Source organism: Rhipicephalus microplus, chromosome 1, assembly GCF_043290135.1.
Source record: "Rhipicephalus microplus isolate Deutch F79 chromosome 1, USDA_Rmic, whole genome shotgun sequence".
Classification (NCBI taxonomy): domain Eukaryota; kingdom Metazoa; phylum Arthropoda; class Arachnida; order Ixodida; family Ixodidae; genus Rhipicephalus; species Rhipicephalus microplus.
In genome coordinates this window covers 168,148,046-168,174,430 of record NC_134700.1, presented here as the reverse complement: position 1 = coordinate 168,174,430, position 26,385 = coordinate 168,148,046, and the positions used below count along the sequence as shown (strand labels likewise).

The 26,385-nt window shown below is 49.8% G+C and overlaps 1 protein-coding gene across 1 annotated transcript in view; it reads right to left on the bottom strand.

The window, feature by feature from the left end:
- The window catches only part of LOC119178575 (uncharacterized), a 129,884-nt gene that overhangs the window by 72,365 nt on the left and 31,134 nt on the right, over window positions 1-26,385 (bottom strand). Inside the window, exons 11-13 of the mRNA XM_075867818.1 lie at window positions 25,602-25,841; window positions 24,274-24,384; window positions 23,404-23,536 (exon numbers count right to left, since the gene is read on the bottom strand). Of these exons, the coding sequence (XP_075723933.1) occupies window positions 23,404-23,536; window positions 24,274-24,384; window positions 25,602-25,841 (484 nt within the window). The remainder of the gene's footprint in view (window positions 1-23,403; window positions 23,537-24,273; window positions 24,385-25,601; window positions 25,842-26,385) is intronic.

Sequence of the window (26,385 nt, the reverse complement as noted above, 5' to 3'; positions counted from 1 at the left end):
GGTTTCTAGACCGTCATAAACGCAAGCGTGCATAGGCCGCGTCGTCTGCTGTTATTATGGGATCGGTGCGGCATCTGGCGGCGAGCGCCAAAACTATAAGGGACGGATGGCGCGTATGTATTTAGCGCTAATGCGCGGGCACAAAAAAATATAGGAGGCTATGGTCTGGGTAACGCATCGGCGTGAATTTCGCGCGGTTTGCCGTCGGGCCGTGCCAACGGACGCTAGTCGCGCCGGTCGCACCTGGCGTTAGACTATAGAGTGCTCGCGATTTGCCAATGTAGCGTCGCTGTGCCTAGCCTGCGCGCGCGTCAACACTGCAGGAAGTATATTGGTACCTTCATGACGTGCTAGCGGCCATTTTGATAACTCCACATATACCGAATTTCGTGTTACGTGACGTCAATGAATTACGAAAATATATGACTGGTGCAAACATGATAATGCTGACGAGCGTGTCATTTAGGAAAAGGACAACATACCACGATAATAGCGTGCTAGCGGCCGTTTCGCTAGCTCCACTGGTACTAAACTTCGTATCACGTGATGAGAATAGATGACGAAGGTAAATGTCACAACTAAACATGATAATTATGACACGAAAGTCATGTACGGCATCGTTTACTTCCACCTCGTAACGTTGTGCTTATTTTAAAGTGACATATCAACCTTTCTTATTCGTGCTTCGCATATTATTGATTCCCACTGTACTTGGGATCTGCCAATTTTTTGAATGTTGAATTGTTAATTAAGAGAATACCAGTTTTCATTGTGAGTTGTCAATGTATTAAAAAACTTTTTGAGCATTGTACATACTTTATGTATGTCCTCTCTGTTATTACCCTCTATGAGGGTTGACAGTATTACCAAATAAATAAATAAAAGATCACGTCTCAGAGCCTTTCGATGTGTTCCGTGAAGTCAAGCAGGACGATCCACTTTCGCCCGCTCTCTACGTGTTCTCATTCAAGCCGCTTTTGCAGAGCCTTTCTAAAGACACCAGCATTGGCAGATTACTCTTTCTGCCAGTCCCCCTCCCCCCCCCCCCCCCCGATGGCAATGCACGCCTGTGTAGATGACCTCTCTATTGTCGTCCCGGACGAGGCACCGTCTTGGACGTTGTGGAGGTGTACTGCTTGGCGAGCGGCGCCAGGATAAATAAGTTGAAGAGCGCTGTCATGTATCTGAACTGCACTCCCTCTGGCCTACGTCCCGTGCATGACCTCCCCATAAAGGAGCGTCTACGCATATTGGGTTTACATTTCGACCCAGATGGCCTGACTACCGAAAACTGGTGGTTAGCTAGGCAAAAGCTGACCGACAGGATTCGGGATTTCAGTGACTTGTCTTGTCCCCTTACAGCTAGGGCCACGATAATTCGATCACTGTTGTTTAGTTTTCTCATGTATGTAGGTTCAGTAATGCCGGTTAAACCCCGAACCAGGGTTCTCCTGGAAAAGAAATTTTTCGGTTTTCTTCGGAGTCGTGCATTTGCGTGGTTGCCGCGCCCCGTGTTCAAGCTGCGCAGAGATGAAGGAGGACTCGGTATTCCTTACCTCTGCGTAGTGACCACGGCGCTACAGGTCAGATGGACAGGGGTAGCTCTCTATTCGGATATGCTCCTCACTCGAAGACTTGCGTCGTATTTCCTGAGCACGCGGCTGAGGATGTTCTCGCCTGGGGCATTTTTTAATACGGTGCCTTGGGCGGGAACACCTTCTGCCTTTTGTGCAGGGGCCGCTTCTACTTTGGCCCGTCTCCATCTCCAAGAGGTCGACTCCGAGATAGCCTTAGCTTCAATCGAACTCTGCGTGCTAGTCGATCGACTCACTCCAGAATTACCTGAACGCTGTAGAGAACATGACCTGTCCCAACACAGTCCCAACTGGCGGTTCATTACTGCCAGTTTCCTGAACCCCAAGCGCGCTACATTCATGTACCGACTGGCCAGAGGGCGCCTCTCCATGAAGTTCAGGCCCGTCACGAATATCATTACAAGAGGAACATGCCCCTTTTGAGGAAGGAGGGTTGACCTGGTCCACATTTTCTCTCGGTGTGCAATACCAGCCGCCCTCCATCGAATGATAGCTAGCTTGTTTGGTCACCCCAGTGTTCCTTTCGACACCATTCGGTTTCCGCAACCCCTGTCGGAACGAGCAGTTAGGCACTACGTGCTTCTGCTCGTCAAGTGCTCCTACCAAGTGTTGGTGGCATGGCGCTGTGCCGTCTTTGCTGGGAGACGACCCGGGCTTCACGAAGTACTTGCAAAAGTGTGGAAGTCTGGTTCGTCCTCCACCGAGAGTGGCAACGCCTAGGTGCAAAGAAGTTTTATGAAACGTGGCACCGTCCGGAAGTGATTTTAAGGGAGTCAAGAGGGCAGATAACCATCAATTTTTAATAATGGCGTTCTTTAGAGTTCCACGACTCGGCCTAGTGAGCCGGTCGCCCTCGAGTTTAGTTTGTTGGTCGTTCGTCTGGTTTTTGCATGCGCTACGGTGATCTTGTTGCCTTGTCGGGCTTTACCCGCAAAGTCCGTGTTGGCCTATTTTGCAGGCTCGGCGACTACTCGTCGAGGCGGAGGGTGGCTTCCTTCCTCGTGAAGGGTTAAGCCGGCTTTTAACTGTGCTGGTTCACAGGGGTACGCCGAGTTTGCGTACAGCGGCATTCGCTTCTGCACCAAACAGCAGTCCCGTAGTCCCCAAGGGACGCATTGTGTCTCGCTGAGCCCTAGCGGTCATGAGACGGGCCGTGACAGTAGCGCGCCCCACGCGCTGCGTTAGCCCACCTTGTCAGGGCACGTCCGCTTTGTGTGTTGTGATTGAATTACCACACCGGAGAGTAGCCCCTATGTTGGGTCTCCCTGGCTTGTACGCCGGGAGGCAGGCCACGTCTGTTTGGCGCCGGGCGCCGAGCTGCGGCCCATTTCCTAGAATATGGCCTTCTGCTCGAAACAAAAACTTCCCCCTCACACGACCCTGGGGGGTGGGGGAGGACATGCCGGGACAGTCGTACGGATGATGATGGGTTGATGAGTTATGTGAGACTCTGAGACAAAGCACCTTCAGTGACGCGTTTTCTTCCTATCTGACAACGGCATCCCAAAAAAGACTATCGTCTTTAGAAAGAAAACGCAGGGTCATTAAACAAATACCACATGGTTGATCCCAAGGATCGAAGTTTAAAAAAAAACCTCTTTGGTTGATCCTTTCATCATAGGAATCGGTATAACACGAGAGTAAAACGCCTTCTTACAGAAGTAGTTCAATGCTTTCTGTACATTGATAGAAGAGAGCTTACACAAACAGGTACTCATGAATGTGTAAATAAATGGTTACGGTACAAATCCTCGTGTCGTCATTCATTTACGACGCTAAAATTACTACGCCGTGTACTCACGGTGCAATGCTTGCATTCATATTTGCTCACGATTACTTTCGGGGAAGTTGGGGCGTTTTTAGGGGCGTTTTTTTTTTTAAGCGCGAAGCTCCTTATAGCGGCACCCGTTCGTCCCTCGTAGTCGTAGTAGTAGTCGTAGTTTGTAACCAGTCTTACATTTTGGCCTCGAAGATGGTGCCGGTGAGAGATTTCTTCTGTGCGTTGTTGAACAATAAAAAAATGGCAGCATATCCACGGAGTGAATGATGGATAGTGGGGAGAAGCATCCGTCCGTCCATTCGTTCTTGCTTCCGTCCATCCATGCGTGCGTCTGTGTGGCCGCCCATGCATCCATCCACCCGTCCGTGCGAGCGTCTATTGCATCCGTCTCTGCTTTCGTCCATGCATCCGCTCCGGCGTCCGTCCATGCGTCCATCCGTCCGTGCAGCCATCCGTGCGTCCGTCCATGCATCTGTCTGTTTGTCCGTTCATCCACCTATTGAACACTCCAAGTACCGCCATCTCAGATCTTTTCATCATATATTTCTCATATAGAAACACCGCCGTCCAGCGGAAATTCCAAGGACTGAATGAGAGGAGGCACACACACACTTTCTTACGGCTTACGCTTCGGGTCTACTTCCCACCTTTAACCACCTCGAGTTCATGGTATATACTAGTTCACTGTATTCATGGCACTGCGTCCCAACGCTCGCTAAACCTTTCTAAAACCTAGGAGGTTACGCCCAGTGAGTATAACGTAGCAACCCTTTCTTGTCTTCTGTGTGTTGTTGAACAATAAAAAATTCGCAGCGCGCGCGTTAACTAAAAGCTGAATTCTCCTGTCTCTCAATCCCTCTTAGCAGCCATTGGCATGTACATCGAGCACTATCTTTCATTGTTCAACAACGCACAGAAGAAATCTCTCACCAGCACCACCTTGGAGATCAAAATGATATACTTGTTACACACTACTACAACGGCTACGAGGGACGAACTGGTGCCGCTTTAAGGAGCTTCGCCCCTAAAAATTCGCAGCAGGGAGACGCTCCCTGGATTTCGTGCCGACCGGTTGTGCGCCCGCGCGCTCCGCGCGCTCGCGACCTTCGGCGTCATCGTAGCTCTGGCCGACTGGGCTGGCCCTACGTCATCTCCTGTCGCCGGCTGTCTTCGGTGACAGCGCAGCTCTGACCTACTGGACCTGCTCTACGCCATCTACAGACGCCGACACCATCTCTCGCAAGTGTACCCCGTCCTCGGACTCCAGTGACCGTTTTTCCATCTTTCCTGTCTCTTCTATCCCCTCAGTTTGTTGTTGCTTCTTCTTCCTCTTTCCTATACTTTTACCTCTCCCCTTTTATCCCTCCTTACCCCCATCCCTTTGTGAGCTCTGTGGCGGTGTCGCTCACTGAAGCAGACAATAACGGGGCTCACTTTTCTCTTCCTTTCTCTCAAGAACCACTCCGCAGCATGCGCGTTAACTAAAACCCGAATTCTCCTGTCTCTCGTTCCCGCTTAGCAGCCATTGGCATGTACATTGAGCACTATCTGACAAGAAAGGGTTGCTACGATATACTCGCTGGACATAACCTCCTTGGTTCTAAAAAGGTTTAGTGAGCGTTGGGTCGTAGTGCCACGAATACAGTGAACTAGTATATACCATGAACTCGAGGTGGTTAAAAGTGGGAAGTAGACACGAAGCGCAAGCCGTAGGAAAGTGTGCGTGTGCCGCCTCTTGTTTAGTCCTTGGAATGTCCGCTGGATGGCGCTGCATAGGCGGAATATATGATGAAAAGATGCGAGATGGTGGTACTTGGAGTGTTCAATAGATGGACGAACGGACACACAGACAGATGCATGGACGGACTCACGGATGGTTGCACCGACGGATGGACGCATGGACGAACGCAGGGACGGACGCACAGATGGACGTGCGGACACACGAACAGACGCACGCACGGACGGGCGAATGGACGCGCGGACGGTCACACAGACGGACGCATGGATGGACGAAGCAAGAACGAATGGACAGATGGATGCTTCGCCCCACTCCCCATCATTCACTCCGTGGATATGTTGCCATTTTTTTATGGATGAATGCTATAAGCCACGCCAAAGCTTTGGGTAAAGTGGCCACCTGGCAGTGTGCTAAGGCGTTGACAAACGCACCGAATAGTACGGACGTGTAGAAACAACGCGTTTCACCGTGATGATGCATTATTACACTTTAGCAAGGGTTGAGCGACAGGGTGGTGGTTGATATAAAAGGCTTGAATAAGGGTAGTCTATGCAGGCTAGATGGTTTTTCATTACAAATGTTTTGGGTGTAGCAGCACGTACAAAAATTGTAGAAGTTGACAGGAAAGAGGCGCACTCGGCACAATGCTTCTACGTTGATTGCACATATAAAGCCATCTCCAGTGAAACTCGCTCAAGGTATCTTCTGCATCTATTTGAGGTGACATTTGATGGTCTAACTCGACTATGGAGCTGACAACTGAGCAACGTCTGAGGTTCCTAGATTTGGAACTCACATTCACACGGGAACACGTCCGTTGGGCCTGCTCTCCTCCGCTTCAAGAAGGCACTGTTGCCGTTTACACCTGGCCTCTCCAAGCTAGTCAAGCGGGACATTGTGGAATCCGCTTTGAGGCACGTACTGCAGCCATCTTGCCACCCCAAGGTACAGGACAGCTTTGTCAACCAAACAGAGAGATTTACTCCTACTGGGTTTCCCTCTCACATGCTATGTAGACAATTCTTTTGTGCAAGAAATGCACCGAAGCTGCAGAAAAGGACAAATGACAGGTGTCACGCCCAAAGTATGCGGCAATCCCTTATACTCACGGCGTCTCGCATCGCATCAAAAAGAATGCGGGACGCGTAGGCGTTCATGTTCTCTTTATCACTATAAACAAACTCGGAGCAATGTACCGCCAAGTGAACTTTCGTGAACACAAGACGCCGACGTGCACCAAGAAGCACGTCACGTAGTTCGTTGATTCTCGAAGGAACGTCGTGTACGCCCTCTGACGTTACGATTGGTGTACACCGGTCAAACGGGGTGGTGACTCAACGAACGTCTATGTAACATAAGGGAACGTTAAAGACTGGCACGGGTAGCAACTTGGCGGTTCATTGCTGACGCACACTGCGCACCTGAGCTAGAGAGGACACGGGCACTAAAAGACATGGAAGGAAATTGGCAGATCCCATGTACAGTGGGAATCGATGATATGCCAAGCACGAATGAGAAAGGTTCATATTTCACTTTAAAATCAGCACAATGTTACGAGGTGGAGGTAAATGATACCGTACATGACTTCCCTGTCATGATTATCATGTTTGAATGTTTCGTTTACATTCGTCATCTATTCACGTCATGTGATACCAAATATAGTATATGTGCAGCTAGAAAAACGACCGCGAGCACGCTATGAGCGTGGTATGTTGCCATGTTGTTACATGACAGGTGTGACAGGATTATGTTTGCACCAGAAAATACTTTCGTCATCTATTGGCGTCACGAAACACTAAATTTGGTATATGTGGAGCTAGCAAGATGGCCGCGAACGCATCTTGAAGGGCCCAATATACTCCAATGTAGCGATGACACGCACGCACGCTGAGCAAAGCAACGCTACGTTAGCAAAACGCGAGCACTCTGTAGTCTTACGGCAGGCGCGACCGGTGCGACCAGCGTCCGTCGGCGTGGCCCGACGGCAACCGGCGCGAAATGCGACATGCTGCATTTCGCGCCGATGCGTTATCCAGACAACACTGCGTCTCCCTTTTTTCGTGACGGAGGGACGCTGGACGCGGTGAAACCGCATGCGTCAAAGCAACACAGCGCGGCGCGCGCGCGCGAGTATATATGGCTGGACAGGTGCCTGGCGTGGCAATGCTGGCTTGACCCGACGAAATGAACGCCGGTGAGAACGCACACCGAGTCACGTCGAAATGTATTGGCGCCTTGACTGTGGCATGTAGTCATGGTCTCATATGACACGCATCTCCTGATTATGTTTGAACCAGTCACATACCTTCGTCATTCATTGACGTCACGTAATACCAAATTTCGCATATGTAAAGCTAGTGAAACGGCCGCGAACACATCATGAGTGTGACATGTCGTCATGTTGTTACATGACACGCATGTCAAGATTATCAAGTTTGTAAGTCTCATTTACCTATGGCATGCGTTCGCTTCGCGTAATACCGAGTTTGGTACACGTGAACCTATCGAAACGGCCACGAGTGCATCATGAGCGTAGCATGTAGTCATGTTGTTACATGACACGAATCTCATGTTTATCATGTTTGCACCAGTATCATACCTTCGTCATCCATTCACGTCCCGTAATACCAAATTTGGTATAAGTGAAGCTAGTGAAACGGCGGCCAGCGCATCATGATTGTGGCATGTAGCCATGTTACTTGACACGCATCTCATGATTATCATGTATACACAAGTCGCATATCTTCGTCATCCATTCACGTACCGTAATACCAAATTTGGTATATTTGACGCTAGTGAAACGCCCGAGAGCTCATCATGAGCTTGGCATGTAGTCATGTTGTTACACGACACGCATGTCATGATTTTCATGTTAGGGTCTGCCGCTTCTGTTCGCCATGTAATCATGTCATACAATATCAGTTTTGTAGCATGGATGTGAACGAAACCACCGCAAGAGCTGCAGAACCATGAGGTTTAATCATGACATTCATGTCATGACTTTCATGTTATGACTAGTCCCGTATGTTCTTCATACAGTAATGTTATGCCATACCATGTTTGGTATCGATACCACTATTGAAACGGCCAGGAGAGCTAAAAGTCGTAGGCAGCTAGATAGATAGATAGATAGATAGATAGATAGATAGATAGATAGATAGATAGATAGATAGATAGATAGATAGATAGGTGGGTAGGTGGGTAGATAGATAGATAGATAGATAGATAGATAGATAGATAGATAGATAGATAGATACGCGCAAGTCGCTGAAGTTCGCTGAGAAATGCTTCGCATTTAAAAACAAGAACGGGAAATATTTGAGGCTTATGTCATCAACAAGTTAGGCCGCAGATGCATCAGTAAGCCATCTCCATCTTTTAGATGCGGAGCATCTAATACTCGAGGCTTGTAGTGCGGCGCCGTCCGCAAGCTTCCTCCTCCTTCTTCCACCATCTGTGCATCCCTTCCTCCTCTACACACCGTGCGCGCTTCACTCCTCCACCATCTGTGCACCCTTCCTCCTCTACACACCGCGTGCGCTTCTCCTCTTCACGAACATTCGCTAGCTGTATAATGTAGCGCGCATGCGCCGTCACGCTTCGAGAACATCGGCAGCTAACGCGCGCGCATGCGCCGTTGCGCTTCTCCCCCTTCTCGAACATTCGACAGCTGACAGTGCATGCGCCGTCGCGCTGTATATATACTCAAGGTCGGCGCTTGCTCGCTCAGTTGCCGCTCGTCGGTTGGTTTGTACGGCGCGTCGACGTCCAAGTTCGCGGTGAAATGAATTCCAACGAATCCACAAACACAATGATCGACGTCCCTTCGACCAGCGCCGCCCTTTCGCATACGTGTGTACGTGTTCACTCATTTAACACCCCCTCCTACAACCACGTTAACCAATTTAGCCATCGACCCAAGTAAGTCGCAATTTAACACCCCATTTGATGGATTAGCAGTGCATCGCTTTAACCACTCGGCCACCTCGCCGACGCGTAACACCCCATTTCACAACCACGTTAACCAATTTAGCCATCGACCCAAGTAAGTCGCACTTTAACACCCAGTTAACCAATTATATGCTCCGCATCCTCCTCAGTGTTCCCCAAAGGGAAGCTGCGGGCAATTTTTATTTTCTTGTGAAATGGACTCTCTTGATGATTAGAGCAGTAGGCGGCTTTATCTGGTTTTCTCTGGCTTTACTATGCGGCAGTGTCAGCGGTCTCACGTGGTTTTCTTGGCTTTATATGTGCAAGAAACGCAAAACAAGGCTCAGTTGCGGGAGTGCCTCTTTCCTTTCAACTTCCTGCTTACAATTTTCGTACGCGGTGCTAAACCGAAAAGCCCTTTATTAAAAGACGTGTTTTGAAAGCTTACAAAGCATGCGGCCGTGGGTGCAGGTGATAGCGTGCCCGGCAGCTGCTGTCGCCATCTGAGAGCTCGTGCGTTCGACTCCCATTGACGGCACTTTTTTTTTGTCTTCTTATCCGTCTTTTTACACGACATTTCAGTGACGAAAGTATACGTCACTGAAATCTTGAGGAACGCCGGCATCAAACTTTTTTGTGTCCAAATTCAGAGCTATCCAAAGTGTTTTTAATGTGCATTTTGCGAGCGCCCCTAAATTGCTCGACTCGTGGTATCTGCTATCAGTGGAGACAACGCATGTTGATCGCGGAGGCCCTGCTCATAGAAAGGAAAAATAAAACTAGAAGAGAGTACCAGGTGGCAATTTTTAGGGGCGAAGCTCCGTATGGCGGCATCCGTTCATCCCTCGTAGTCGCAGTCGTAGTGTGTAACAAGTGTTACATTTTGACCTCCAAGGTGGTGCCGGTGAGATGTTTTCCTGTGCGTTGTTGAACAATAAAAAAAAATTTGCAGCGTGCGCGTTAACTAAAAGCCGAATGCTCCTGTCTCTCATTCCCCATTAGCAGCCATTGGCATGTACGTTGAGCACTATCTGACAAGAAAGGGTTGCTACGATATACTCGCTGGACATAACCTCCTTGGTTTTAGAAAGGTTTAGCGAGCGTTGGGCCGCAGTGCCATGAATACAGTGAACTAGTATATACCATGAACTCGAGGTGGTGAAAGGTGGGAAGTATAGCACGAAGCGCAAGCCGTAGGAAAGTAAAAGCCGAATTCTCCTGTCTTTCATTCCCATTAGCAGCCATTGGTATGTACTTTGAGTACTATCTGACAAGAAAAGGTTGCTACGTTATACTCGCTGGCCGTAACGTTCTTTGTTTTAGAAAGGTTTAGCGAGCGTTTGGCCGCAGTGCCATGAATACAGTGAACTAGTATATACCATGAACTCGAGGTGGTTAAAGATGGGAAGTAAACCCGAAGCGCAAGCCGTAAGAAAGTGTGCGTGTGCCACCTCTCGTTTAGTCCTCGGAATGTCAGCTGGATGGCGGTGCTTCTATTTGGGGAATATATGATGAAAATATGCGAGATGGTGCTACTTGGTGTGTTGAATAAATGGACGAACGGATGGATGCAAGAACGGACGCAGGGGCGGATGCAAGGACGAACGCAGGCACGGACGCATGAACAGACGCACGCACGGACGGGCGGATGGACGCATGGACGGTCACACAGACGGACGCATGGACGGACGGAAGCAAGAATGAATGGACGGACGGATGCTTCGCCCCACTCTCCATCATTCACTCCGTGGATAGGCTGCCATTTTTTACCATCCATGCTTGTGCTAAATGCCCGTATAAAACGTCTTATGCAGGACACTGATATCTTGCGGAGCGTGCCAAAGTTCATAAATGAGTGATGTAATTATCCCATTCCGGCTAATTTATTCCAGATCCTCAGTTTAAACTTATACGCGATGGTCAGAACATCTCTGAGACGTCACTATGATAACCAAATCAAACAGCAGGGAAGCACAAGATATTCATGAAATCAACCAACTTAGCTGTCGCAATTTTGAAGGGTGCAGACAGTGACATCCGATCTAGGCCATGACGCAACTTGGCTCTAATTACGCCAGCAGTTGAACCGTCGTTGATGCGACGGCCTCAATAGTCGGCCTCTCAGAGGTATACTGCGTGCAGCATCAGGGAGCTCGAAACTTCCAAGTCACCGTTAAGAGCATGGCCTCCATGTCTCTAATCGTCAATGCTGGCTGCCTGGTGATTGGCGGCGAGCGTGTTCAAGTCGTTCCCATTGGCCCACAAGTGACCAACGTCGCCTGCCTGTTCCTGCCATCGTTCGTCTCAAACGAAGCTCTCGTCCAAGCGTTATCCCCATATGGCAAGGTGCTCACTGTCACCAGTGGTTTGATGAGCGGGCGACGCGGCGTACTCACTGGAACGCGGTATGTTCGAATGGAGATGAACGCCGCTAATCCTGTGCCGAACTACCTGCGCATCTCCGGTCACCGTGCTACGTTTGACTACCGTGGTCTCCAGCGTGTATGTCGAAGATGCGGCTCAGGGGACCATCTACGAGCCCAGTGCACAACACCGTATTGTGGTCGCTGCGGTGTGCACGGTCACGTTAGTGAAGGATGTGACCGCCCATGTCGACGCTGCGGGGACGGCCACCCAACTGTGGTTTGCCCTGTCCGCCGCTCTTACTCAGACGCTGCCGCTGGTGCCTTTCCACCACTGACACCGGCAATGGAACCAACTACCGACTCGGGGGACGCAGAGGAGGTCACCGACGCTGTGCTGGCCTCACCCCTACAAGTTCCTTCAAACGAAGCGCACAACGAAAGCGCGATTGTCGATGCGACGCTTGGCGCGTCGGCCTCCCCGCTGGTGCAGGAACCGTGCGCTTCGAAAGACGCAACGCACTGCCCTGAAAACGGCGTCGGCGTCTCTTCTTTGACGCCACTTGATGTTCAGTGCACAAATGACCCCAGTTATCAGGCTGCTGCTGTTGGAGTTGGCCCTACGACCCCGGTTATTTTGGAAAACAGTGGCGAAAACACCACAGCCTCTTCTGTTGCGGCCGCTCCGACCATTTCGACATCGCGTCGTACACGTAAAAAATCGCCCACACAAAGGGTGCCTACACCGGACTGCCGAGACGCGGACAGTGCTGCCAGCATCAAGAATGTGGATCCAAGCTTGCCGGCGGCTCAGTCCCTACCTCCTCAGGACACGTCTTCGGAAGACGGCTTCAGCCTGGGACTGGATAGTAGCATCGGACTGTCTAGCTTTGCCGATTTTGACGTTGAAATGGGAGCTCCACGTGCAACAAAGCGAAGGCACACTTCCAGCTCTTGCTCCGATGAACGCAGTGATGGCCGTGGCAAATCCCAACGGTCCAAAAAACCTCAACCCTCTTCTGGAGGGTCGAACAGTGCGTTGTAATTTGGTCGAGCAAGTGTCCCCTGGACACTTTCCAGGACACCGTCTAGAACTATGCGTCCAGGTTAGTCTTTACTTTTTATTATGACTACTACACTGCATATTATTTCATTGAACGTTCAGGGTTTTCGCAGTCCGGCAAAGCAGGCTGAAGTGATTAGTGTCGCCCGCGCTGCAAATTGTGATGTTTTGTGCCTCCAGGAAACAAATTTTTTCTCGCTATCCGACGTGCTTGCTTTTAAACGAAGGTTCAACCTAGATTGTTATTTCTCTTTTGCTACATCTCGTTTTACGGGAGTAGGTATTATTATTTTTAACCGAGCTCTATTAAGGGATCATCATGCTTTTTATGATGGCGTGGGCAGGGTTTTGGCTTTAGACTGTAGCTACTTTTCTTTCAGATTAAGGATACTGTGTGTGTATGGGCCAGCGCAAGCTGGACAGTCTAATGACTTTTTTAGAGACCTGGATGTGTTTTTTCTTGACGGTCGTGATGTCATTTTGATTGGCGACTTCAACTGCGTTCTAAGTACGCGAACCGATGTACAAGGTCCTGGCTGGGGCCGGTCTGCTTGGAATTCACGCGAGCTTCGCCGCCTTGTCCACCACTTTTCATTACTAGACGCGCACAATGTAGTGCACGGAAATACCTTTGTTTGGACATGGCGACGTGTACGATCCTCCAGCAGGCTCGACCGGGCTTATATCCCACGAGCGTTAGAGGCGTTTGTCTCTGATTTATGCGTTCCGTCCTTCCCACCTTCTCCTGTGTACGTATCTGATCATCGGCCTATTGTCTTGAAGCTCGAAGTTCCATTTTCTTTCTCAGAAAAGCCATGGCGTCTTGATGTTCGCGTCCTGCAGGACGCGCGCTCAAGATCAGATTTGTCACGCGCAATACGTGTGTCGCTCACGGCGTCTGGTCCTGAAGATTGGGATGCGCTTAAAACACAGTGGCGCCTGCGCTGCGCAATAGAGGGGCGTTCGCTTCGTCGACGCGTTTCTGAAGAGCTTGTTGATACCGCGATGAAGTTACGCATTGCTTTGCGCGCCGAGACGCCTTCTCCTCTGATGCGAGCGTGGCAGCGTGAACTGCGTGAACGCTTTCAGCGCTTGACTGCTGCTTCGTCCCTGGCCGCAGCAGCATGGCGCTGTAGACACAACCCATGTGCACATCCCGAGGTGCTGCGCTACGCGAGACATTCCTTTTTTGGGCAATCAGAGTCACCTGTCTCTATGACAGCACAAATACCACCTGCGCAGCGGCTTCCTACGCGTGATCGATCTGTTTTCTTGGCGCATTTTGAAGCAATGTCGTGTTCGGCCATGCGGACTAACTGTGATGAAACACCGCCAATGCTTAGAAGTTTGCCCCGTATTCCTCAAGAAGCTGCAGATTGCCTGCACATCCCTCCGTCGGCTGAAGAGGTAAAGGTGGCACTGAGATCTATGAAACCTGGAACGGCCCCATGGCCAGACGGTTTACCTGTTGAGTTTTACTTGACATTTTGGGATGAGATTGGTGCTACATTTACCGCGGTAATCCGGCGATGCTACGAGGACGGTGTCTTTCCATCAAGTTTTCGAGATGGACGCATTGTGCTTATTCCAAAGGGTGATGCTTCCTCTGTTAATCCTGAAGATTGGAGACCTATCACGCTCCTCAACGTTGACTATAGGATATTCGCGGCGGTAGCCGTTCAACGTTTGAGGGGTCTGTTGAACACCCTAATAGGTCATCACCAGACTTCATCAGTGCTTGGACGAGAAATACACAGCTTGTCATATACGACACGGGATATCATAGCTTATACTTTGTCGCGATCTGCGCGTGATATCCTTGTGTCTTTGGACCAGGAAAAAGCGTTTGACCGACTAGAGCACGCGTATATCTTTAATGTGCTCACAGCCTTCGGCTTTTCTCATTCGTTTGTGGAAATGATTAAAAATACGTACACTGGTCTGAAAAGCACACTAGTTCTGGATGGTTGGGAAAGTGCCGCTTTTTCCGTAACACGTGGGGTCCGTCAGGGATGTCCATTGTCTCCTGTGCTATTTGTCCTCAGCCTTGAGCCATACTTGCGTGCTCTTGACGCGGATTCACGTGTCCGGGGTCTTGCGCTTCCTGGTAGCGGTGTCATGAAAGTCACAGCTTTCGCTGATGATATAACCTTGTACCTTTCAGATGAAGATAGCCTTTCACGCAGCCTGCATGTATTTTCCCAGTATGGCGACATTTCAGGTGCAGCGTTGAACATCTCCAAATCCCGGTATTTCTTCATTGGCTCTCCAAACTCCAGGCTTAGCGCCGGTGTTCCCATTCAGCCGGCCGCGTCCCTTCGTATTTTAGGTATCTCATACAACCACTACGGCATTTGCGAATCTGTTTGGTTAAACGCTCTCGAGGAAGTAAGACTGAAAATTCAGGATGCACAGGATTTTGACTTCCCGCTTCTTGAGCGGAGGTACCTTGCGCAGACTGTATTTTGTGGTCGCATTTGGTACCTTTCTCACGTCGTGCAACCATCTTTACGTATCGTGCGATCACTGCAGTCTGCTTTGTGTTCCTTTTTTTGGTCAGGCGGCACTGAGCTGGTCTCTCGCGCGGCACTGGGACAGCAGCGTGCTCAAGGAGGCTTTGCTTTCCCTTCAGTGTCCATACGCTGTCGGCTGCTGGCACTGCGTTTCCTTTTGCGCCTAGTGCAAGGGGAGGAATCTCCCGCATGAACGCTTGCATATTACTTTCTGGGTACTCACCTTCGCCATTTGATGCCTAATGCGCAACTTAACAGGGGGCCACAGTCAATAACACTTCCTGCGTTTTATGCAACAACTGTTGCATTTTTTCGCCATGTCAAGTCAAGCTGTCCTGGCATAGATGTTTTGAACAACCACATAGTTGAGACAACTGCTGCTTTGTTGCTTCCGTTGGTCCCGCCAGCCCGCCGTGCTAGCTCTAGACGGGTGTCTTGGAGCTCCTTAACGGCTTCTTTTCTGCCTGGACACCTTCGGGACTTCATGTGGCGCCTGGGATGGGGTGTACTTCCCACTCTCGACCGCCTCGAAAGGTGGAGAATAGTCCAGTCAGCAACATGTCCGAACTGCTCCCTTCGGGAAACAAATCAGCATTTTCTGAGGCATTGTATCATTGCTCGCGTTTTTTGGAGAGCCGTACATGCTGGATTTCACTGCCTCAGAGTAAATCGGTTCGTTTCTTCTGGGCGTTGTTCGCGAAGCCGCTTCGCTTGTCTTCTCATTGTTGCCGGCGCTTTCTGCCTCTGGCGCAACCGCTGCGAGGCGGTTGCAGCGGGCCGCCGCCGCCGCGCGCTCTACCCGATCCTAGAACGATTGTACTCGGAGCTGCTGTCTGTTCTGTCGGAGGAGCTCTTCTTCCTCGGTGAAGAGGAATTTCTTCGGCACTGGTCTTGCCCTTTTGTGTCGGTCTATGACGGACGAGTGAAACTTGTCTTTCGGCCGGCCTGTTATTGGTAGGCTGATCTGTCGATGTGCCGGCAGAAATGGCATGCCAACATGTAAATATGCAAAATGTACATATTTATGTTTTATTTGTCTCTTGTTTACCTTGAAGTATTTTGTGGTTGTGTTTGTGTGAACCATCGAATGTACATGTTTTTTCAACGTCATCTCATATCCATGTTCATGTAAATGACGTCTGTCTTGTCATCATCGTTAGAGTATGTCTAAGACGGAAATGTTCTGTTGAGTGTTATTGACGTTTGTGGCAATAAATTTTTTCTAAACACCTAGCCATCATTTTTACCTTTCTGCAGCCAACCAGGGTGAGGCAGTGAGCAAAGGCGAGGCCCACGGGACGGTTTTAAACACTCCCATAGAAGAGTACCTAGTACTCTAAATCGTTACCCACTTTTTCTAAACACACATCCATGTCGCGTGGACGTGTTTTTTATTAGGCTCTTCATGTTGGCGAGCCAACCGGACGGATTTAGGCTCTCCCGTAGTAGAGTACCTATAGTACTCTAAATCGTTACCCACTTTTTCTAAACACACATTCCTGTTTAGGGACGGCTTAGCGCATTCCCATAGTAGAGTACGAAGTGCTCTAAATTGTTAAAAATACTGTTTTAATATGTATACTCGATGTGTTTTGTAGGCCCGCGAGAAAGCTTTATGCTCACCCATAGTAGAGGACTAAGTGCTCTAAATCGTTAACCACATTTAGAAGCTTGATCATTTTGCGAGGGGTGGTTTCTCGTCGTTTCGCCGGTGTACGCTAATGCTCATTACTCCCACTTGAGGCGCAGCTGTGCTCTTCGTTTCAAAAGCACTCATTAGATGGCACGCCGGCGCTCTAGGTGACGCTCGCTCTACTCTCGGCGCGTGCTCCACCCCGAGAGTGGCCTCGCCCATTGGCGTCGAGGACATACCATGGTGCTACCTATTTGATAACGTCACTCATATGATACCGAGTTGACCTTGCCTACTAGAACAACGCATTTCCCGCGCTTTTTCTTGTGGACACTAGCATGCTTCTCTTTGTTTTGAAGCTCAGTAAAGAAGCGGTAAGACCTGATAATACGGGCAAGCAAACAGCGAATCCGTGCCCCCGGTGGCACTTTGCTGTCTAATTTTCATCGTCGAATCACGACTAAGAGCCAGTGTAGCAATGGTGGACGACGCAAGAGGTGTTGCGAAAGCAAAGCTGCCGTATTCCACAACTATGCATCCCATCTGTGACGTCAAAACGATCGCAGCGCTGGCCTCTCTAGTGGAGGACCTCGCGGCCAATACATAGCGTTCGCTCTCGGCGTGCTTCCTTTCTCTTCTGGACATCACTCAGTGCGCGTCGACATCGCCATCCACTATGAACGCCGCAGAAGCCAAGGTAGATGCGCGAAGGGCTCGCTATGCGGCTGCAGCGCGAGCTCGCCGTAAGGAACTTTCTCGAACTTTCCACTACATCTTATACTTCAACATCCTCTGGCTTTGACAAGAAGGACACGAAAGACACGAGTGCTCGTGCCTTTCGTGTCCTTCTTGTCTCTGTGTCTTTGTACTTTACGGATCACAAAGGCGTAAAGGAAAACGTTCTTCGGAGATTATGTGATCCGTAAATAGGCTCTTGAACAAAATGCATATACTGCATTAGTATTTAAATATATCTGTATGGTACATTGGTATGTAAATAATAAACATTGTGTGTGTAACTTGTACATACAATCCCACCACAACAACTCTCATGGCACATCTGTATTTGATGATGATGATTGAGCATATTTGCAGAGGATTCACGGTTTACCGGATTTAACCTAACTCCTTCGTCACCATTTACTTCGTGGATATGTGGGAATTTTTTTCTTAACACGGGGGTTCTTATAGTTAGTGGGACGGCTATGTGCTTTCCTATACACCTGAATACAGCGAGCTCAGTGCTTGCTGCCATATTGAAAAGTGCGTGGTGCCATCTGTTGCAAGCGCGGCGAAGTAACACCCACAACAGCCACGCGAGCAGACGCTCTGCAAATCAAACGCGAAACCTCACAACCCGAGTGCGGCTGTAATCATGCTTCGCGCTGTTCCTGTGCTGGAATTTTATGCTGATTTCGTGTGAAACGTCGAGGAGACCTTTCTAGACAGTACGGAATGTCTGGAGCAAGTGCATTGCAGACTGCGGAAGCAACTTCATCAAGCACGTATTATCCGACTGAAAGAAACGCGAACAGCGTTAACTGTGGCATGTATTGGCTGTGACAAGGCAGAAATTGTGCTGTTAGCCGGCGTCAACGTAGTGCTGGAATCTGGCTCTACTTACATACTCACACTCATGCAACGCATGTGTATCGATTGCCAGTACTGCTGGGCATTTGGAACACACACGCGGTGCAAAAGTGCCAGCCAGAACAAGATATTAAAATGCTAAGGTTACGCCGACCGAAAACAGATGTAGATTCACCTAGTGGCAATCAAGGCATGTCGCAGTTAGACTGAGTCGAAAGCCATGCTTTTCACACCGTTCACATCTCTTTTTATCGCGATAGTAGGCCATTATCGTTGTACTAAACATGCGCGGCACATGCATCCGTGCGTGAGTCGTAACGCGTATACCCTGTTATTGACATGCGGCCTGCGAAAGAGTATGGTAATAGTTTTGTGCCGCATGCTGCACGCAAATTGCTGCTGTAAAGTGGAACAGCTGGAGTCACGCTTGATTGATTGGTTTGTGGTGTTTAACGTCCCAAAACCACCATATAATTATGAGAGACGCCGTAGTGGAGGGCTCCAGAAATTTCGACCACCTGTGGTTCTTTAACGTGCACCCAAATCTGAGCACACGGGGCTACAACATTTCCGCCTCCATCGAAAGCGCAGCCGCCACAGCCGGGATTTGATCCCGCGACCGGCGGGTCAGCAGCCGAGTACCTTAGCCACTAGACCACCGCGGCGGGGCAGGAGTCGCACTTGTATAAACGCAATAAGTATACTTACTGGTACACTTCAGCGAGCTCGTAGTTTTCCTGCTGATTGCAATTATATCCTATCGGGCAGACAAGCTCAGCGCTTTGCGTTGTGGTCGGAAATATGTGCAATCGCAAAACACCGCACCAGCACGACTCCCGCGATGCGCTATGAACTTCACAGGCAGTGCTCGGCACTATCTTCCGCTTGCGCTGGTTCTTGTCGCATCAGATGACAGCTCAGTGGTACCTAAATGACATTTTATAAGCGGGCGCAGCGTGAACAGGCGCTTTTTCGCATTTTAAACATCAGAGCCACTGCATGCCATGCTAGCGAGGCGCGCCTTGACAGTTACATACAAATTATGGCATCTTTGGGAGCGAGGGTATATCGCCAAAGGCGCCTCGGTGCAAGATAGGCGTACCCTCGTCTATAGTTGCGTACGAAGCACTCGACATCGTTAAGTGCTTTTTCTAAACAAACACTTTTTAGGTTTTAGGGAGAGCTGCTCACGGCTCTTCCGTGGCAGATGGTATATAGTACTCTCAGTTGTTTAACTCTGAAGCGAAGCTTGTATGTGTAGAGATTGCTTTGGCGTCAGCGGCATAAGAAGAAATAACAAACTAACAGTGGCGTACCGTAAGTCAATACTGTCATTACTCTTTATGCAAAGGCAAGCTAATCGTGTGACACGTAAGTGATGCTTTAGATAAAATTATAACCGCCCAAGCACTCCGTACAAATGGCTAACCAGCGAAAGCTGAAATGTATGTCCCACAGACGCGAAAATGACCGACCTCGAGAGCAGCCAGTAACCCCCGTGTGAGTGCCTCCATGGCATTGCTCCGTTGTTGTAGAGACCGGATACCGTTGATCGTTGCCAGGTTGTTCTCGAATCACAGGCGGTCACAGACTCGCAGCCGAAGCCAAAGTGCCGCTGGAGAAAATGCCGCCAATGCCTCCTAGAAAAATTTGTGCCTGGAACGTGAGCCGGAAACGTGCCGCCCTACCCTCGGATTTTACCCTCCTATCCGGTACGGAGGCAAACGCCTTCGGCGGCCGCCCCTTGCGACCGCAGCAATGCTCTCAGTTGCCTCCGAGCACCTGTATGTCACATTACAGAGCGGTACTGAGGCGAGTGGTCTCACGCGGCGTACGGTCGCAACACGCGGCAAGAGGCATGACCTCCGAGATATTGCGCTGGCAGGAAGCTCCCAATTGAAAAGAGAGTGACGTTCCAGGCTTAGTTTTTAGATGCGGAGCATCTTATACTCGCGCCTTGTAGTGTGCCTTCCGCGCCGTCCGCACCGCTTCTCGAACATTCGACAGCTGACGCGCGCGCATGCGCCGTCGCGCCGTCGCCCACTCTTCCACCATCTGTGCATCCCTTCCTCCTCTACACACCGCGCGCGCTTCACTCCTCCACCATCTGTGCACCCTTCCTCCTCTACACATCGCGTTCGACATCTACAATTCTCCTGATTCACCAGTGGACGCGCATGTGGCGTCGCGCTTCGAGAACATTCAACAGCTGACAGTGCATGCGCCGTCGTGCTGTATATATACTCAAGGTCGGCGCTCGCTCGCTCAGTTGCCGCTCGTCGGTTGGTTTGTACGGCGCGTCGACGTCCAAGGTCGTGGTGAAATGAATTCCAACGAATCCACAAACACAATGATCGACGTCCCTTCGACCAGCGCCGCCCTTTCGCATACGTGTGTACGTGTTCACTCATTTAACACCCCCTCCTACAACCACGTTAACCAATTTAGCCATCGACCCAAGTAAGTCGCAATTTAACACCCCATTTCACAACCACGTTAACCAATTTAGCCATCGACCCAAGTAAGTCGCACTTTAACACCCCGTTAACCAATTATATGGTCCGCATCCTCCTCAGTGTTCCCCCGAGGGAAGCTGCGGGCAATTTTTCTAGGAGGCGTTGCTCCCGCCGAAAGCGGGCGTTCGGTGGGAACACGCCCCAGCAGTCGTCACGTTGACGCTGTTATGCCCGCAACGCCACTCGTTCGGTGTGCCGATGTTGCAAGCGTTAGACATCGTGAGCTGATTCGGCGGCGTGGTTTGCAAGATACGCTCGCCACCAGCGCGTGCATTCCCTTTCGCGATTCAGCGTGGCTTGGAAGGCTGCGGGATCATCAGTACGCAGTTGCTGCCGGCGCTCGGCCTCCCGGGCCTGTTTTTGTTCCCGGACCGCACCATCGGCCTGGCGAATCCGAGCTCTCTCGTGTTTCCACTGTTGGCGCTCTTCTAGAGTTGTCCGTGGCTTACCCATGTGGAATCTCTCAGTAGAAATTGATGCACACGTGCTCGGCGCCACGGCTGCGATAGGATGGACGACGTCACTCACAGCGCTGTCAATGGCGTGCGTGCTTGAGTACGATGCTAAGAATGACGTAACCGATAGCACAGCCAATGGAGGACAATCGTGACATCGATGCCGAATGTTTTTTTTTGTTGTTTCTCCTAGACATATACAGCTTTCGCTGCAAAAGCGGAACCAGAGGCTGCACAGAAATCCTATGGCACACAAATAGGTACTCAAATATGCGCTTGTGACATGCGTATTAAATACGGCATTTTAACACGAACGTGTTTTATTAAGGGTTCACCGTGACATTAATGACGTATTTTCATCATGGATATGATGTTGATAAAAGGCACACCACCAAATAAGAACGATAGAAAGGATGCAAGGAAAACGTTTACTGCCGGGAACCAAACCTTCGAATCCTTGACCCGCGACGGTAAGCACCAAATGCTGTACTGACTGCGCTATTGAGCCAGACAGAAGTCTCAGTAGAAACGCTCCTCATACCTCTCTCACATTCACCCTTGCACAGTGTTCTCTGTTGACGATCGGGGTGGTGCCGCTTTCAGTGAGCGGTATGGCACTTACTAGCACCGATAAAGGACTGTTAGTTGACGACGCAAATAAAGCATGGCGTTCGAGATTGCACGCCGGTTCGCAATCTCGGAGGCCATAGTAAGAGGGCCTCGATATGAGCAAGAATCCTGGCTGCGCTAGTATCGGGGAGTTACCCTCTCTAAAAGTGATTACAATGAGGAAAAGTACTGCCCGTAACTGTCCATCCTTAAGATGACACCTCGACAGGTCGGTACAGGAATGCGATAATATGTAATAAAAATATTAGAAAGAAAGGATAACAGAAGATAAAAATGGTAAATAGGATGCATTCGCCTCACCTCCCTCAGCACGCACCGGTATCATCGCAACGGGCAGCCAACCGGGAAAGCCACCGAGAAAGCCAAGACACAAGAGATGTGCACGTTTTAACACGGGCCAAATGAAGAAGGTCGAGGCCCGCAAAACTCGCATAGGAAGTCCGGCTGGCCTCGATAGTAGCGCCCCTTGAGAGAGCAAATTCGAAGGTGCCACGGCAAGCAGGGCCGCAGCACAGAACCATCGCTCCGAAGAGTCGGCTGGGATGATCGTGGGCACCACACGAACTGCCGCAACGAGGTGACTATCTCCGTTTCTTTCGAGAGAACGGCAGGGGCTGGCGGATTTGAGAAAGCGTGCGGTGCGGTCATAGAGCTCTTGGAGACGACGGCGGAGGCCGGCCGAGTAGAGAAAGAGGGCCATGTCGTCATCGACCTGTCCATCCGCCCGCCCGCCCGCTCGCCCGCCCGCCCGTCCGTCCGTCCGTCCATCCGTCTGTCTGTCTGTCTGTCTGTCTGTCTGTCTGTCTGTCTGTCTGTCTGTCTGTCTGTCTGTCTGTCTGTCTGTCTGTCTGTCTGTCTGTCTGTCTGTCTGTCTGTCTGTTCCTATTTAACACATCACGCATCAGACAGACGGCACTTCGCCCCACTCATCATCATTCACTCCATGGATATGCTATGAATTTTTTATTATACGAAACCCGCTAACGCAGTCCAGTGATATTATTTCGAAGGACATACACACACAACGTCATCTAGTGAGCAATTCTTAAATCTTTCTATAAGTGGCTACTACAACAAACAACAATGAGGAAACGACCCCCACCCTAAGAATCTTCACGCCAGAACCTCTGAAAATACAAAGAACGAGCAGATTATGCTATCCTGGCGTTTCCCGTATTTTCGGAACAATTCGTGACGTCGGAAGCATATTCACGTGACGTCTTGATAGAATAAACTCCCGATTGCTCCCCATACGGGAGATACCAGCTGTGAATTGTGTCGTACCATGCTTTGCCATCACATCTCTGTCCGCCTTGTCTCGTGCGATCGACTGATTCTACTTCCTTTTGTGCATGTTCGACTGTGTGAGCGGAGATACCAGCATTCGTCCAAAAAAACATGATATTTTGATAGAGTCAACGCTAAGTGTAACAATTGCCTACGCGTTTCATGAAGAAATACCTATACCAAGGGTGAGATGGCACATGCAGTAAGGGTAGTGAAGGTTAAAAAAAAAGAAACCACTCTCTCGTCCTTGAACTCTGATTTGAATTATTTAGAGGCCTTATACGTACAGTCAAGTGCCCCACGCACTTACAGTTTCTCCTTGGTCTGGACCCCGGGGGCTCCGAGCGACTCCTGGCTTTGGCTCTGGCACTGGTGCTCATCTGGGCCACCTCGGGTGCCAGTTGCAGATGGTGTGTCTTGTAGTATTCCGACGACTTGCCCCTCTGCGCCGAGAAATCAAGTGTTACACTGTGGGAAGTGGCAACTCGATGGTCAACTGACGCACTTGTGTGAACTTCTTACACAAGCGTGACAAATGCACTAGGCAGGCAGGGTAATAGCCAGGGTCAGGACCAACTGTTGTGATTACTAAGCTCGACAAGAAGGTGACCTGTTACGCGCTCCTCACTAAGCGTCCTACTGGCACTGGTTTCCTAGCTTTGACATTAAAATATGATTTACTGGCAAACTTCACTCCGCTGTATTGCCATATAACCACGCAGAAAGCTTTCTTTTTCGTACATTTTTGCGCTCTTAGGGAGCTGCTTCAATTTAAAGCTTGATCACAGAAAAAAAGTCATAATGCCGACAGAAACAAATACAGTCAAAGAACGTTTTTTTCTTTTTATTCGAGATGCTTTCATTAGTCATTAGCATATTTACATGATATCACGAGAGGCACGCCGCACATATGTAGACAACGCAGTCGCCCTGCTGTTGTAAAATACCCTTGCGGTAATCATTTCATTGCTTCATAGGTTGAGCACTACACACGTCTGCCCGTCTTCACGTCAGTGGAGACATGAATACCTAATGTTTTTTTTAATCGGCCATCTAAATGCTGACGCTAAAAGATTCTTGATGCGGTCCCGGGCACTTCACGTTTCATAGGTGAATCGCAATGATCGTGTTGTGGCACTTATGCAAATCAGCCTGCTAATGCAATGCAGCAACAACTCACATTGTCCCTGATTCTTGGATCTGAGCCATTCTGCAGCAGCAGCCTGTACATGTCCGCCCGACCACTTCTGCGGGAAGCGGCCGCCGCGTAATGCAAAGCCGTACGTCCTTCCTGCAAAAATTGACAAATTGATAAAGAAACGTTAAGAGGCGCTTCGTTCTCCTGAGACATGAAAAATTAATGCACTGGTTTATTGTTAACGTTCCTCCTTTACATTTCAGCCCTTCTTCATACTGTTCGTCCTTGTTAGCTTGCACAGCTTATGGCAACTGAGTAACAACCAGCGACATGGACATCGCAAAGGAGCCAGCTTGAAACATCGAATATCAGCTTTTCGATTTTTGCCGGAACTGTTCGTTCTTTTTTTTTCTTTGTGACACCTACTTCGAAGAAAACTGTGTATATTGAAACAACCCATGTTTTGATTCGGGCTTTTTAAGTTCAACACATTTTTCATTGTTTTTTCACCCTGAGCGCCGCCACACAGTATTGCAACGAAATTATCACCACCTCCAGGGTTTAAATCCACTTGTTAGTAGAGGCGTGCGCATGGGAGGGGGGTGCGGGGGATGCGGCCACCCCCTTCATCTTTTCGGCCCATTGCGCGCGATGTCTGCCCCATACCGTTAATGACCTTACTTAATCTAACTAGCCTAACCGAACCTGACCCTAAAGAGCCACGGCCGGACTGGAAAGGCACGCGAGCGTTCCGTCTTCCGGCTTTCGCAATGCGTCTGTTTCCACCTCCCACCGCAGCACCGTGTTGTCGCTGCGACCCTGCCATTGCTCTCCGTCGCGTTCGTGACTGCAGGCCATGCAAAAGCAGACGCGCAACGGACGTCCATTTCCACCTCCCACCGCAGCACCGTGTTGTCGCTGTGACCCTGCCATTGCTCCCCGTTGCGTTAGTGACTGCAGGCCATGCTACTACGGAGAAACGCTACAAACTTCATTGCGAAGGCCAGAAGACAGAACGTGCGTTTTTAGCCCGGCCGTGAAAGAGCAGGGTTATGGTCACACAGGTTTTTTGACGATTATGGCTGCCGAAGGCCTCTAATGTGGATTACAAATACAAAGGACGGTTTACTTCCCGTCTTTACACCAGAAGCGGCACGGACCAAAGGCAGGTCATTGAGAAACGCACGTTGGTGCTTCTTTTTTTATTTTTTTTTTCGCATTCATGCTTGAAAAAAATTAATTCGCCACGCGTATCTGCGATTTCCTCGTTTTTGGCTACCATTGGAAACCATCCAAAGGTTCCAATGGCGTAAACCTCACTACAATTATCGTCGCACTTCGGGAACCACGTCGGGAAGCCGAGAACCCACCCTGTCCCTGGCATTGATGGTTTCCGGAAAGCGGTCGACGAGTAGCCGCACCACATCGTGCCTTCCGAGCACGACGGCGCGGTGCAGTGGCGTCATGCCCAGGTGGTCCCTGGCCAACGCGTAGTCTGGACTCTGCAGCTGTGTCTCGAGGGCGCGGACGTCATCCTCCGACACCGCCCGGTGGATGGCCTGGATGCGCTCCAGCAAACGAGGAACGTCCTTCCTCAGATACTGCTCTACCTGCACGAACGGTGTACGAGTGACGTGGTTTAGGGTATGATCGTTCCGGACACGCTGTTCTTGGTGGCCCGATTGACCCGCGAGTGAGTACTGCTTTATGTGGCATGCATGTGACAAAGCTCTCCCACTTGATGCATAAGAACTCACGCTTCAGAGTGCATGTATTCTTGCGCGGACACATTGCGTCGAGCGCCGATTGGTAATACAGACGTTCCTCCTGAAATTTCTAAGGCCAATGTGTGCGATTAAGCCTCGCTACTCATGGAAGTTATTAGGATTGCAAGGGCGAATTGACGATATCATTAACGTATATTGACAATATGCATTAAGCGGAAATCGTAGCTTCAAACCATGCTTCAGTGAATTGCACTGTAAATGTGCTGTTCACTATACTGCAACGTTAACAAACCAGTAGAAATCAGCACTACATACCGTTGAAGCTAAATATATTGAATCTGAAGGGAATCGCAATGTAGTTCTATATATGAAACAGCGTGTTACTATAGGCGAAGGACATTTGCTGATTTCGCCACTTAAGTTTATT